Consider the following 16,080-nt stretch of genomic DNA (forward strand, 5'->3'; position numbering starts at 1 on the left):
ACATGACAAATGCGAAAAAGATGAAGGGTTGTAGATTTTAAAAGAATTGTAAAAAAAAAAAAATGGGAGCATAAAATCCAGATGTTTACGCACCTCGGAGGATGTGTCCAGTTTGAGAGGCGGCTGTTCTGTCACCCTCCTCAGATGAGCCTTCACCTCCTCTTCATCGCTCTCATCATACGACTCGTCCAGGTCATAGTAATAACCTGGTAAAAGCAGAACAGGGAAGGTGTTGTTATTTGTTAGCAGGCAGAAGAGCCGTTGTATAGACACAACCCAGAGTCCCTGCCTCTCTCACCTCCTTCTCTGGCCTCCTTCCTCCTCTTCTCCTCCAGGTCCAGCTTACTGAGCAGCCGCCGGTGCTGCTGCAGAACCTCGTCGTAAATCAGCATGCTGTCCACCGCTTGCGTCTGCCGCTCCCGGATCAGGGACGGAGGGCCTGCCTGGTACTGAAGCCCCTGTTCGGTCGGGGCAGACGGAGGCGCGGTCGGTCTGTGGTGATTGTTGATGTGATGCCGCGGGTACAAGCCGTGCAGGGCTCGGTCCGGCTCAGTCCTGCTCCACGACTCTTGTAAAGCCGCTCCCCTCAGAGGGGGACACCTCTCTGGGCTTTTAGAAGTCCTCCTGCTTGCGTCGTCTCCCCAGCTCATTGGAGGCCTGTCGGTCCGGGTCAGTCCCGGCGGCGGTCGGGTCGGCGGTGTAGGGGCGTTGAATTTTCTGCGGGAGTCTGCGGGCGTGTCGACGAGGGAGGCTGGGTTCCACAGGTTTGTCGGAGGAGCAGTGGGATGGTGGGAACCTTTAGGGGAGATGAGCGGCGGTGGAGCACCAAGGGGTATGTCTTTGCTGCCTGGGTTGTGATAGACTGAACTGGTTCTGTTTGTTATCAAGAAGAGGAAAGATGTTTAGTGTCATCCCATTTGGTCAAATACTGTAAATTAGCATATAGTGGAAATAAGTTACATCAGTAGTTGAGTTCCTAATTAGTAAATTGTGTGACTAAACTGAATCATGGCTAATGATGAGTAAACATTTCTGGGTTTGAAGTGTGACGTCTGTGTTGCAAACAGTCTTTGTCATATTGTATTTGCAGAAAGATGACCGAGTGAGTGCTCTTGGCAGCGAATTATCTTTGACATACTTTTCTCTGGTAACTTTGTCAACAAGAATTTTTAGGCAGGAGAAAGTAAACGGCTCACGAACAATGAATGCTTTATACCTCGGAAAACCTTTGTCTTTGTAAGTATTCATGTGTAGAACAGTGTACATTATTTTTTAGGATAGAATTAAGATAAGTGCATTCACTAGTAATGTGTTTTTCTTTCTGTTGTTACAAAGACGTTTTGAGTGTAGCATTAAATGCGTTAGCTAGTAATGTATTTTTCCCTTCTGCTGTATTTTGGTTACAAAAATTCATTTATAAAAGATCTTCAGTTAAGAGAAGCAAGCCTTGTGTGGACACCTTTTTATGAGTCGTCCCCTGACTGTCTGTCTACACACAGTGTTGTGACAACAGCACATTTAGAGTGCTGCAAAATTCCTGTGAGATTTTCACCTGTGGCTGTCTCTTCTCGTCTCCGCGCCTTTCCCAGGTGACCTGAGGCCCACCTCCAGTGGACCCTCCCTCTCCTGTCCCTGTGCCCGTTGCCGTGCCAACCACACCTCTTCACTCGCCCTCTGAGTCATCATGGCGGCTGCCAGAGCTTCATGGATCCCCCCAGAGGCAACGGCACGATGCTTCCCCAGGTGAGCCGGCAGCAGGCTGGGCACCGGGAGCGGGACGGACGCCCTGGAGGACGACAGTCCAGGCTGCAGGGGCACAGCTTTTGTTCCTGGGAAATTCAGCTGGTCTGGGTCTTTGGTTTTATCTGGACAAACAAAGGAGAGACGAATCTTTAGATTGTATGCACCGTTTTGCCAAAAGCATTAATTCACTCACCCACATCTCAGAATGTAGGTGTTTTAACTACTTCCCTGCCCTCAGATGTAAAAAAATAAATAAATAAATAAATAAATAAATAAATACACACACACAGTAAAAACCTACAGACCTCCAAACATTATGTAGATTTTCTCAAAAACTTCATGGAATAGGTTTCCAATGGTAAATGGACTGAACTTATATAGCGCTTTTCCAGTCAATTTTACTTCCCAAAGCGCTTTTTCAATCACACTCTGAAACACGCACATTTATACACTGATGCGCAGACTGATGGGCAACTTGGGGTTAAAGACGCTGGAATCGAATCTTCAACCTTCCAATTGTAAAACGACAAATTTACCCACCAGTCACCACAATTGACCCTTATCAGAAGAACAGACCACAACAAAGTCAGTTAAGGGTTTCAGTGCTTTAGATGTTGATCTAAAGCACTGATCAACATCAGTGCTTTAGGTTCTAAAGCATCAGTGCTTTAGAACCGCAGTTTTGGAGTAAACCGCAGTTTACTCCAAAACTGCGGTTTTGGAGTAATTTTGGTATGTAGGACACTCCTGAGAAGATTCAACATTGTTCCATGTTTTCGCCATCGTGGAGAAAGGCTCTTGATAAGGTTCACTGGAGTCCCAAAGCCTTAGAAATGGCTCTGCAACCATCTCCAGACTGAGAGAGGATGATTTTGTTTCTTATCTATTCTTGAATTTCTATGGATTGGAGGATGATGAATCATTATTGGCGATCTTTTAGCCTACTTCCTGTTGTATGATTAGTCCAGTTCAAGTGTTTATTGATTCTACAGGTTTGGTAGTAAAGTGTGGTCAGTGAAATTGAATAGTTAATCTATTATTTAGCAACTGTAACAATTACTTTTTCGCATATGGCCAATTCAGTTTATACATATATTTTACCCTGAAAAGATTATTATTTAATAATTGGAGGTTTTATATTTAATCAGGGTATCTATGATACTAAAATTTGTTTCATGCTATGAAACCTGCTTTTCTGGAAGCAACCGCATATATTTGCCAAGAAAAACCACTACTACTTAACATCTTTGTGAGCCAATTATCAGCCACTGATTTGTATATTTAAAGAATGAACTACTTTATTATCACTTCAGTGACAATTAGCAGTCCAAAAAGGGATGTGCACACGCTCAAAAGTTTGTTTTTCTTCTGTATCGACTTTTATAATCCCCTCTGGTAATGGCTGCACACGTTTTGATTTTCTCTAATGACGTTTGTTGTTGAAGTGGAGAAAAAATAAATAAATTAGCAAAATCTTATGCACAACGGAAATGTCTGAGCAATTAATCATGTACGGTCACATTATGGGGTGTGTGTTGGTGTGTGTGTACCCAGCCTGGTAGGAGTGAGTCTCTCTCCAGGTCGGGCCCTGTCCTCCGGCGGTGCTGCCCTTCGAGCCTGCAGCTCAGCCAGGTACTGACTCTCCGCCGTCCGGACCATCTGGTGCTGTCTGTCCCTCTGTCTCTCTTTCTGTCTGTCCAGCTCTCTCTCCCGCTCCTCTTCCCGCTCTCGCTCTCGCTCCAGCCCGGCCTCGCGCTCCCTCTCTTTCTCTCGTTCTCGCTCCTGCTCTCTTTCACGCTGGCGGAGCTCGTTCTCCATCTGTAGCCTGAGAGGGAGGTTGACAATGACACACACACACGCACACACMCGCACACACACACACACACACACACACACACGAGTAGAAGGTGAGAGATGCAACACCCAACATGAGGCAGATATTAACCACACACTGCTGAACCTCGCACAAACATTTGTGACAAAGCATCCGCAGAAACCCACACGGATGTGAACGCGCGCTTTCCATTTACCACAAGGAAAATAATCCATGCACAGCATGACTGAGCAGGAGCAGATGAACGCTTAATAGGTATCCACAGGAATATGACAAAAAACACACACAAACACACAAGAGAACACATTCAGCAACAATCAATAGCAGGCAAAGAAACCTGCGAGAAATGCAGGAGCTATTACACAGCCAGACGATAAATACCATCCATTTCAAACACAAACATCCCTCCCTCCCCCCCCAGCCCCCCGATGGATGATGCTGCAGGGAAACAATGTCATCCTGGAAAAGGAGCTCAGAGCTCACAAGTAAAAATGGTACAGAGGGAGTAAAATGTACTTCTCCGTGTGTAAGCATGGGATTTTATGCATGCACGGGCGTACATATGCATTTATATAGGAGTACAGAGTGTGTGTTTGAAGGGCAGTGTGTGTGTGTGTGATGAGTGTATAGGAGGCACCGTGGGGTGTGTGCTAAAAATATCACACACTCAGCAACCTGTGCTTACCCTGCAGAGAGAGATTACAAAGCCCTGCAGACAGGGAGAGAGGGAGAGGGAGAGAGAGAAAAAAGAGAGAGAGAGAGAGAGAGAGATAGAGAGAGACAGAAGGAGAAAGAGAAACAAAGAAAGAGAGAGAGAAAATAGAAAGAAAGAAGTTACCTCTCAGAGAAAGCTGTGTGGTTAATTTCTCCTGGGTAGCGGCCTCCAGGTAGGTGCAGCTGCAGGGCCGAGGGGTGAAGGGGAGGGAAGGCGCCACCTGCAGGCATAGAGTAGAACTGCGATCGCAGTGCAGAAAGACAAAGAGACTCCTCCATCCTGCTAAGATACACACACACACACACACACACACACACACACACATGCACACAAACATTAATGCGCTGTTTAGCATCTCAGACATTGACTTTCAACATGGCTGACATCCCTCCATATGCAAAATGCAGTTTAACATTTAGATTTTCTTCTGGAGTGTAGAACAGTTATTAAATTAGGACGCGTTCACAACTTCTCCTGATTTTCTGATTGTCTTTTTCATTGTTCCATTGCATTGAGAGTTTTAAACATTACGTGCACACTGATAAAACCATGTTTCTAAGCGAACCCTTTTAGAAGCATTAGCAAGCTTGTGTGGTTTATTTCCACCACAGAACCAGGTCTGTGTGTAATGCATCGCTGCAGGAGGCTCTGGAAGCCTCTGAGTTTTAATACTGGTTTTCAGCAAGCAGAGATTACTAGTTAAAATCTTCTTTTGACCAAATCATCCAAATTTCAAATGTGAATTGTATTAGGGTTTGTTATTAAGAACAAACCAGTTACTGAGAGCAATAAGTCCATCAGCTAGAGTTTGTTTTTTAGCAAAAATCTATAAAAATTTAGTCAGTCCTCAAAAAATTAAAACAATAGTCTTAAATCACTGTTTTGTTGCCTGTTTTTCTAATATATTTTAATAGATTATTAACCATTCAGGACATCTTGAAAGACTGATTAGACGGGTACATGGATGTTTGCTTACAGTTTGACTGATTAGACTATATTCATGCCTCGCTGATGTAAAAACCTGTACGATAATTAAAGATTTCTCGATTTGGATGTGTGGATCTCACAGACTCGCTCTCTGTTATTCAATCTATTATTTGTTTCTGACAGCTTCCTTTTCGCTGTTGTAGAAAATAATCCCCTACAGAATGATGCTGCCACCACCATGTGACAGCGGTGTTTTTACAGCACCCCGTGGCATCAGTTTTATCACCTCTCATAGTATTCTGCACCCTCCTCCACGTTTGCCGTCTCCCTACACGGCTTGTGCTAAACTGCAAATGTGATGCAAAATGGACAGGCTCTCTTACTGCTGTGATTGCTAACTTTACGCTCCATGTGCCGTCATTGCACGTCTTCCACAAATTAAAGTGCATAGTTACCTTTGTAAAGATAGAGGGTGGTGCAGGTAGGCAGGGTGATAGTAAGCAGCTGCCGCCGCCGCATGGGCCGCTGCGGCAGGGTCAAGACTGAGGGGCAGAGAGGTCAGTCTGAGGTCATCCGAGGTGACGAAGGGCCGGAGAGCTCGCAGGTATTCCTCTGGAACAGCCCCCGAGGGAACCACGGCGTGCATCTGCCCCGGTAAACTGCAGAATAAGCTTTTAAAGCGTGCTGCAGGGAAATTAACAAACCTACAGTCCACTTACGTGCATGAGCCACGCTTACCTTATGCTCTGCAAGCGGGGGTCTTGCATGATACTGCTGTGTGTGCGGCCAAAGGACTGAGCCAGCGAATGAGGTGGGGGGACGGGCGGCGTCCTCTTGTCCTGCTGCAGCGGGGCGCTCTCGGCTCCCACCCGCTCCCTGCTTAGTCCCTGAATGCTCGACTCAACCTGACAAGGAGACAGAGGAGTGTGCGAGCGGGGATTACTGTGGGTGTCCAGGAGATGAGTGTGTGCATGTGTGTGCGTGTGTGCGCGCGTGTGTGTGTGTGTGTGTTTGCGTGTGTGTTTGTGTTGTGTCTACAGTGAGCAGAAAAGGGGGACAAGAACTGAGTTGGAGATGCTGAGGAAAAAGCTCAGAGCTGCAGCCCGAGGGCTCAGCGGAGCTGGGTCTGATAAGTCAGGATGAATGAAAATCAAAGCAGAAAAGTGATCCTAATATTTGCCCAGCCGCTTTATCCTTTCTGACTCACCCTCCATGAGCTGTGTTGGGATTTTGTAATTTATGCTCTTTGTTTGTTAATGATTGATTGAGCTCCTTTTTTTTAAAATATCTTGGTCAATTCCTAGACTCACTTCAGTCATCTTCTTCACAACGATTCCCATTGTTCTTTACCATATCCAGTGTTATGTATGTATCCCTGTTGTGTACGTCTCGATACCTCAGTTAGTTAAATTTTTTTGTGTTGAGCAAAGCTCTCTGGCATTGATGTACTTTTTTCTTGTTTTATAAATTGCATTTGATTTCTTTAATTGCCTTTTCCTGAGGCTCAGTTTGTGCTTGTAAAGTTCAGCCTCCAGGACAGTCAAAATGCTTCCCATCATCATGCTTACAGAGAAATAAGACCCTGTCAGAAAGGGCAACTCAGTCACATTGGATGGAAAGAGTTTCTGACTTGCAAACAAGTCTTGCTAAAAATTCTCGGCTAAATGAAGGTCTGGACTTTGACTAGGCCATTCCATACTTTAGCATAAACTATAGCCCCTGTAGTTCTCGCTGTATGTTTAGGCTCACTGTTCTGCCTAAATGGGACCCTCTGCTCTGTAGAGGCTGTCCAGGAGATGGACAGTCTCTACAGCCTCAAACATTTTTTTTTCCAGGTCAGGCCTGCATCGTCTCTGATCAACGACTCTGTCTATGCTGTAAAGTTTCCCAACAGCATGACTCTGCTTTGTTTCCCTCTCAAAGTGGTTTGTCCAGGAAGACTGGCCAAGTGAAAGGAAAATATGTTGATCTATCACATAAAGAACATTGAATTTTGTGGATGGAATGTGAGAAAAAGTGTGAAATGGCTCAAGGGGTATGAATAAATACTTTTGTTAGATACTATATAGCTTGAAAGTATTCAAATGAGTAACAGACAGAAAAAAAATGACTGTGTTCCAGATTTAGATCCTTTTCAGTTCGATAGTCTCAATTAAGGGTCCGTTATCTTAATTTATTTGATCAAAACAACAGAGATTTTCTTGGATAATTAGGTTTTGGGCGCGTTAAAAGATAAACTGGCCCGGGAACTTTAAGCACTTTAATGAGTGCCAGGCAAACACGTCCTCTAACGTGTCATATCTTGTTTCCACGGCAGCACCCTGCCACACAGGTTTGGGGCTGACCGTGGCCAAACCACAAGCAAATGACCTCTGTGCACAGCGCCTAGTCTGCTACCTGCGTTTCCTACAATACATGATTTGGAGTGAAATACCTCCGCTTTGAATATTTTTGAATAGTTTTGGATATGTCATTCATGGAAAGCAGATTCAAACCATCTCTTGCAAAACATCTTTCTGAAATCTCCACTGGATCAAGTTAAAGAGGGGGCACTGGAAAAAGTAGAATTATGAAATTATACTACTGTACAATTAAATCCGGCAGGCTCAAATGTTAATCAATCAATAAGCATGGCTTGTAATCTGAGTGATTTTTTATTTTTTTACATTCCCATAGAACAATTCCTACCACAAACTTTATAGTTTTAAATTTTTTCATGCAACAACTTATTTTCAAATCAGACATAACGTGGACGTCAGCTAAACATCATAAGAAAATCACCATGAGATACTAATAGAATCAAATCGACTGATCTGAAGTCATTACTCACCGACTTAAGCTCTACTGGTTATTCAGACTATCAGATTTTGAAAATCCTTATGTGAAAAGATCTTTGCAGTAATCTGATTCTAAGGAAGAGGGGGAAGCTGTTTTTAGGGTCTCTGTTCCAACACTTGTTAATGTCTGCTGGCACAGCAGGCAACACTGTGGGCATTACCCTCCTAGCGTCCAATCAGATGCGTCTCTTATGCTTCGCTTGCTTTCATAGCAGGCGTCCAGTGCGAGAATCACTCTTTGTCGATTGTTAGAGTACTCAGCCAGAAGAACAGTCTCAAGATAACAGAGAGCAAGAAAAAATAAATAAAAATATGCAGGCAGCTGATGTTGACAGAAACAAAGCAAACGGTCATTTCTGCACAGGTGACCAATCCGAGCTTCAAAGGTGGAATAATTGGCTTGGTTGGGTCTCTGTCTCTGTTGATGAGTCACTAATTTCCCAGCCAGAAAAGGTGTCTCACTCTCTCAGGAGCTTCCGGTCATGACGATGTCACTGGTCATGCAGATTCAAGCGACAGATTCACATAACTAATTATAACTAGAACTAATCATAATATGATTTAAGCTGTCAAGCCAAGCTATCAGGAAATACTAATTCTGTGTGCATGAGGCTTATCCAGACTTCCAATGACTGCAGGTTTACATCGTGCACCGAGTGAAATTATTCCCTACAAACTGGAACACTGGAGGTGACATTCTGCGCATGACCCTGGAAAACAAAATGGGTAAATGTCACATCTTGAGAGGGTCGAGTTCGCTCCGGGACAAACGGAGACGAGCTGGCCTGGACAGCAACCTGAGCGCTCCTTGACCTCTGATCTCAGAGACGGTCGGCGGGCTTCGTAAATGCAGCAGTGCAACAAACACAATCTGTTTCTTTAGACTGTTTTGCAAAGTAACTCGCGCTTCCTCCCCTCCCCGTCTTTCTCAGCTCTGTGTTTTGCTGCCTCCCTCCTTCCTTTGCTCTCCGAAATTCTGAAAGGGAGCCCCAGGCAGGCAGAGCCACAGAGTGCTCTTTGTGGAGGGGGGAAAAAAGAACGCTCTGATCCAGGGGGAAGTGGCTACTGTGGGGGCTAACCTCGGCATTGTGTGAGGGGGCCTGGTTCCCTGCCCCAGCTTAAATACACTCACACACACAGACCTCTCTTCATGCCCTGAGTCTTTTGTGGGGAAGGGTCAAGTCCACACACACACACACACGCACACACACCCCCACACACACACACACACACACACACACCCACACACATGAACACCCACGCATACACACACACCCTGCAGGAAGCAGAGCACAATAGGTGCTGGGCTCTGCAGCGTTTCTCTGTTTCTTTACAAAGCTCTTGTGTTCCTGAAGAAGACACGGGCTGATTAGCGAGAGGAGAAGGTGGTTTGAAGAGGCAGTGAGGTAGGAAAGCATCAAAACAAAGCAGTGAGACTAAAACAAAGTGATACACAACGGGAAAAACGAAGAAGGGAGCGGTGGGACGGCTGTTTTCGACAGCTGGATGTTGACAAGCCCTCGGACTTTTTTTTTTTCAATGGAGGATAAAGTGAGAAGAAACAAAACGTACAGCAGATAAAAACAGATGTCTCATCTCAGACTCGGCTACAACGCCAGCAGGCGTTCAGCAAACAGCTCACCTGCCGGCCGTCAGCCCTCCACTGGCCGTTGCTGGTCTTGGTGGGAGCGATGGTGACCACGGGTGTGTTGCTCGGCACACTGTGGCCCCTGCTCTGGCCCAGGAGGGGCCCTAAAGAGCCCCGCTTCGGGGTGGCGACCGGCGAGGGGTGGCTGGTGCCTGGTGAAGACACCGGAGACGATTCGCCGCTGAGGGCAGAGACTGGGAGACAGAGAGGAAGGGATCCAAATCAAATCATTGCACAATGAAACTAAATAATTTTGTGTTTGTATTCGACACGTGTGTCTAACATGAAGGAAGAAAAGGCTCGTTGAAAAAGGCTGTGGTGTGACGCTGCGAAGGGAGGTGTTAAATGTGATAAAGAGAGAGTGTAACAGTCACTGGCATTACTCTGTTCATGTAGCACCACACACACACATACACACACATACACGTTCTGAGGCGGAGGGAGACAGAGGATGGAGAGGAAGTTGAGCACTGACTTCCTATAATTGGCTGTAATTAGATTGTCATAATTAGGAGATGAATGGAAACAAATGAAGGAGGAGACAGAGAGGAAGAGGTCAGAGTAGGTCAGCTCTAATTCAACACCTTCATTAGGACGTTCTGAAAACTCTGGGATACACTGTGCAGCTCTTGAAAATCATTCAGGCTGACAGAGTTGGAGAGAGATCAAGACTTTTGGCAGGAAACAGGAAGGCTGAGTGTATTTTATCAAAGTGTCTCTTCGTGCAACATACTAGATTTGGAAATGCTGACATAAAAGGGAAGCACATAGAAACAAGTGTTTATAGGATGCTAATTATTTTGTCTCTGCAACTCCTAATATACGTACTGACTCAGAAAGACGTATTGTGATGCTGTTCCTTCTTATATTACAGCTCTTTAAAGGAAACTATAATCAGCCAAAAATGGGCAAGTCCTGTGTAAAATTCTGCTTAAGGCCCTATCCGGTTTGGGGCCGGTTCTGGCTTGTTGGGGGACCGGACCACCTCTCACCTCGGGGATCTTCGGCCTGCTTGGCCAGTTTACGCAGGGCGGCAGCAAATCCGGAGTTTGCAGACTGGGCAGCTGCGTTCCCATTGGTTAGTGGGCTGAGGGGACTGACTGTGGCCGTGGTGCGAGTTGCTGTGGAGATCATTCCTAATGATGCCGATTTATTGGTCTCATGGTTCATACCTGAGGGAAAGAAAGAGAGACAAGAAGCTTTAAAATGTTGAAAATCACTGAAAAACGTGACGAAGCGAGATTTCTCTTTGTTGGAAAAATGATTGTTTTTCTGATCCAAGCTGGTGTCTTATTCAAACTGAATGACTTTAGCTGCGGCTGACAAGTGTGTAGAAGTGTGTGTGTGTTTTACTGTCTGTGATCATGATAGAGAGTGCAGCTTCAGCATAGATAGAGTGGAGGGAGTAGAGCTGTGTCAAATAGAGCGCTGACCCTAATAGCAAATCACACACATGAGCGCACACATGTCCGTTTCCTCAAGGGAGCCAGCCGACACATCTTAAGACCCGGGAGCATCCACACACACGCGCACACACAAGAGTCTTATTAACTACGACTGCATTTTTACACCCTGACACAACACACACACGCACACACACACACACACACACACCCACACGCACACACACATCGATCCGCCGGACAGTGGGCGCAGCGAGGGGCCAGAGCTTCCCTTGTTTTCTTCATCTATCCCCACACTGACCCACTAATGTTAATTACAGCTGGAATTACTCCCTCACAACCCCTCCCTCATCCCACCCCCTCTGCACGCCCCCCCCACCCTGTCCCGTCCCTCTGCCGGCTTCAACCATGACCTCATTACTAGCACACACACACACACCTTTAAAGCACACACACACACACACACACACACACGCGCGCGCAGAAAACCACAAGAAGAACAAACGAAGACCAAAAGCAGCAAACACGCTCATGAAATATTCATATGTGCACACTGAACATGATTATTGAGTGCTCTGCTCAATCCCACTGACAATGCTGGTGAGCGTGGAGGACAGGCAGGTGTCAGGGCCTCAAAGTAGCAGAGACTTTCATATTTACAGGCGCCTGGACGGATCCTGGACTCCACCGTGTGACACGCGTGAGCAAATCACTCACAGGAAGCTAATAGATGGAGAAAGAGGATGGAGTCTTGAATAAAGTGAACATGAAGTGGAGAAGAAACCTGAGATTTCAGCAAAAATAATCAGGATATATTTTAGTATTGATGCATTCTTTCATGTTGCCTAACAGAAAGGATCACTCTCTGTAATCTATGCGTTTCTTCTCTGGTAATGACATGTTAAAAAGAAAAGAGGAAGAGGCAAAGAGGGTAAAAGCTCAGATCCTGATAAGCTGAGTGTGTGTGGTTGTGTGCGTGCGTGCGTGCGTGTGTGTGTGTGTGTGTGTGTGCATCTCTGTCTCTGCTGAGCCCAGCAGTCAAGGGAGAGATGATAAGACACTTTCTATCGACTCCTTCTCTTCCTCCCTCCCTCCTCTCCTCTCCACACTCTCACTCTTTTCCTCCTTTGTCTCCTCTCCTCCTCTTTCGTGTTTATCTCAGCATACTTGAGCTTGTTCAACAAAAGCCAGTGCACATGATCTCCTCTCTCTGTCCTGCTCCCGTTTTAAAACAATCTTTTTCCTCAGAGGCTGCTCCCTCTGATGTTCCAGCCGTTTTTCACCAGCGCTCGCGCTAAAAGTGTCCACATGCACGTAATTCAGACATGCAAACACTCACCCCTGCCTGCCGCTCACTGATCTCCTCCTGCTCGTCGTCTTTCTGCTTCTGTGTGAGACTCTTTCACTCTCCCCCCCTCTCAGCCTTGCAGCTGCTACGTGGTCACGTGACCCCTTTTCTATCTAACCTCTCCTCCTCCTCCTTCTACCCTCCCTCCCTCTCAATCTCTCACCCCATCCACTCCATCCAGCTTCTAACTCCTCGCTTTTCTGACAGTTCACCTATCTTTCCCTTTTCTCCACTCAAGCTGATGTTTATGCTTTCTCTTCTTCCGTCTTTTGCCTTCCTCCCTTTTGGCTCCCACTCCAAGGGGGGTAGAGTGGCGGCGGCGGCGTTGGTGGTGGCTTGGGGGGCGGAGAGAGGATGAGTAGAAGGAGGAGGTGGAGGGTGGAGGGTGATGACGGAGAGGGAGGGTGTGTGATTTGAGCTCTGTGTGTGTGTGCGTGTGGGTGTGCGTGTGTGTGTGAGTGTGTGTGGTAGTGTTAACCCTCCATCCATCACTCTGTCTCTCTGTTTTAGTCAGCTATCTGCTTTGGGACTCCGGGGATGGTGGGGGGGAGTTATGTGGGGATCTGGGGTGAGTATATAGAAGGGGTTTACAGAAACCTTTCACCCCTCACCTCTGACCACTGACCCCTCAGCAGGAGAGAGAGGAAGAGGAGGAGGTCCAAAAACCCAAGTGGAAATTAAGATGTTTGCTGGAATCTCCTTAGAAATTTTGACCTGGGTTTTCTACCTAAATTAGTTTATTATTATTGTTGTTGTTGTTGTAAACAGATGTGGTTGCATCATTAAATGAATCGCTACGTATCTTAGTAAAAAAATATTAAGAGTTTTCCTAGTATTAAAGTGTTTTTCCATAGTTGTTAAAACTATCACCACGTTGTGACCGTATGAGACAGAAACTCTGACAAAAATCATCAAGCTGCTCCACCTCCTTCCTGCGGCCACCTGAAGATGTTCACAGCTCCTGACCAAAACCAGCCAATCAGAACCAGGAGGAGCGTCTGTTGTCAATCTATGCTGCTCAGTGTTCTGATGGCGGAGAAACATCTTACCATTCCAGAAAAAGCATTTATCCGCTGTCATCGATGGCTATGCTAACTAGTGTTAGCATTCAAGACGGGCTAAAAGCTGTAGCCTAGCAGATAGCAAGGGGAGGGATGAGCATGAAAGTGATTGACAGCGCTAAAACCCTCTTACTGTCTCTGATTGGTTGTTTCTGACTGACGTATTTCTGCAGTTTGTACAGAAAAACATAGATTATCTGTCTTATATTATATTGTCACAGCATAATGACAAATATGTCAAAAACTTTTTCTTTTTAGAAGTTAGAGATTTCAACCCTTATTTTTTAATTTAACATAGAAAAGCAACAACTGTTCCTACTTGCTAAAATTATATAAAATATCGATTCCTGTTATAATGATCTATAACTTTTACAAATGCTAAATTTAGATTATTTTTTTTTCTCTGTTTCCAGGGATATTTCTGCCAAATTTATCTTTCTGGAGAGAGAAAAGTGAAACAAAATTTGATTTGACTGGGAAGTTGAAGAACTGGGCTGGAAATGATGATTGTTTTCCTCGTGTTATAGTCAAAGTTTGGTAGCAAGACAGATGTCAGGAGGAGGTGGAAATGCCATAAACAAGTTCTATTATTGTATTTTCCTGCACAGGAACCAACATGTACATGAATAAAGTAGGCCTCTCTGTAATAATTTTAATTACTCTGAATAACCTGCCCATGTGAACAAATAAGATAAGTCTACTTTGGAAAACATTGCAGAAAATATCAAAATTAGGAGGAAAAGAACGCGTTCAGCAAAATATATAAGGGTTGCTCTAGACAGGAGCCTGATTGGGATGCATTTTAGGACTCCAAGATTAGAAAAGTAAAAATATTAACTGGAAAATGTCACCCAACTGGTAGCTGCAATGACAAACTGTTTAGTTGACCTACTGAATAATTGGATCTCGCTAAATCACTTGTTCAGAAAGAACCTCACAACTTCTGTTTATGTGTATAAAATGCAAAAGCATACCTAATGATACTTGCTCATGCTGCTATCAGACGTTAGCCTGGTCACCGTGAGCACAACACTGATGAAATCCCACTGGTTTTCCAACTGGAACACAGTTACTTTGGCATGAAGTGAATCTGAAACACGAGTTTCAACTTCTGAGTCAAAAAAATCATTAATCAAACCAGGAAAGAAGACATGAGCCATGCCTTTCTGTGTCCTGTCATCTAGAGAGAAACCAAAGCTCCGGCGTCCGTGCACTTCGATCAGCCACAACATTAAATCATTGGCAAGTGAAGGAAGTAAAATTGCTTTGACATTTGCAAAGAAAAAAAACAAAGCTTTTCAGCAAGGTTAGACTGAATTATTCCCACAGTGTATTTGTCTGCTGCAGTTTTTCTTGACTCCAGGTGTTTGGCTGAATCTGAAAATGAAAACGACTTTTTGCACAGTTACAGTATCTGTGTCACTGGGTTTCATGATACACAGCTGGCAAGCAGAAGTGAAGCATCGGTGGTTTGGTTTTGGTTGTTATTTTTAATTCCCCCTTTAAACTTCAGTGTCGTGCAAAAGTATTCAAATTCTTTAAATCAATTCACTTTGTATCACAAACTGTTATGCATTTCGCTGAGCTTCTATGTGACAGATAATCATGTGAGGGATAAAATGATAGATGGTTTTCTAGTTTGTCTACAAATGAAAATTGGAAAAGCGTGGCATGCATTTGTATTCCCCCTCTTTACTCACACACTCATAAATAAAATGCAGTGCATCTAATTACCTTCAGAAGTCACCTAACTAGTGAATGTAGAAAAGCTCTGTGGGTGTGAGCGCAAGAAAATATACCAACTGTTGGTGGCACGATGTCACAACTGCCTTCTCAATATTTACCTTTGGGATGTTTATCTGTCATCCAAGAGACGATAAAGCCACTGGTGTTGCAAAAATTATCCCTCCACTACAAACCAGTAAAACCTCCCTCACCTTTGCAAAATGGAAATCACATCAGAGTGGGCCACAACGCATCCAATCACGGACACACACCCGCCTACGCAATCAAATTCAGCTCAGCTTGACGTAAGCGATGCAGGACATGTCAGGACCTGTGTTAGGGCCTCCCTTTCCGCATCGCTCACTTTCTCTTCTTCTGCTCCTGCTACCTCACAAAAACAGGCTGGACTCCAGGGGATGGCACGGACAGCAGGGGGAAGACCTGCTCTGCCCCGTCAGCTCATTAAAGAAAAAGAGAGCGTGTGTGTGTGCGTGTGTGTGTGTGTGGGGGTGTGCGTGTGGAGGCAAGTAGGGGGCATTAGTGTGGAAGAAGAGGTTGTAACACCAAATTGACCTTACTGCCATGCCTGAATGTGTGTGTGTGTTTCTGTCTGTGTCAACACTTTGACATTAAATTGATTATCCTCCGTTGTGTTTATGAACAGTTACCTGGTGTAAAGACCAGTAATGAGCCTACACAAACACACACACAGTGAAAATATGCTCCATTTAAACTTTAAAACATGTGTTTCTGGAGTTAATGGTAATCACAATAATGGCTACTGTGGCTGCTACAATAGCTGGCAGACTTTTTCAAATTCTCCAACACACACACACACC

The 16,080-nt window shown here is 45.0% G+C and overlaps 1 protein-coding gene across 6 annotated transcripts in view; it reads right to left on the bottom strand.

Moving 5' to 3' along the window:
• LOC103466054 (genetic suppressor element 1-like) overlaps nt 1-16,080 on the bottom strand; it is a 58,277-nt gene that overhangs the window by 6,725 nt on the left and 35,472 nt on the right. For 3 of the 6 annotated variants that reach the window (XM_008411361.2, XM_008411364.2, XM_017305480.1), the window contains exons 2-10: nt 10,697-10,876; nt 9,699-9,898; nt 5,958-6,124; nt 5,675-5,878; nt 4,416-4,574; nt 3,294-3,568; nt 1,553-1,865; nt 299-873; nt 94-206 (exon numbers count right to left, since the gene is read on the bottom strand). In XM_008411361.2, coding sequence (XP_008409583.1) covers nt 94-206; nt 299-873; nt 1,553-1,865; nt 3,294-3,568; nt 4,416-4,574; nt 5,675-5,878; nt 5,958-6,124; nt 9,699-9,898; nt 10,697-10,876 — 2,186 coding nt within the window. Of the gene's footprint in view, nt 1-93; nt 207-298; nt 874-1,552; nt 1,866-3,293; nt 3,569-4,415; nt 4,575-5,674; nt 5,879-5,957; nt 6,125-9,698; nt 9,899-10,696; nt 10,877-12,446; nt 12,598-16,080 lie in introns of those variants that run through there. The other 3 variants (XM_008411363.2, XM_017305479.1, XM_017305481.1) reach the window with 3 other exon arrangements.

This window comes from Poecilia reticulata, linkage group LG6, assembly GCF_000633615.1.
Source record: "Poecilia reticulata strain Guanapo linkage group LG6, Guppy_female_1.0+MT, whole genome shotgun sequence".
NCBI classification, from domain to species: Eukaryota; Metazoa; Chordata; class Actinopteri; order Cyprinodontiformes; family Poeciliidae; genus Poecilia; species Poecilia reticulata.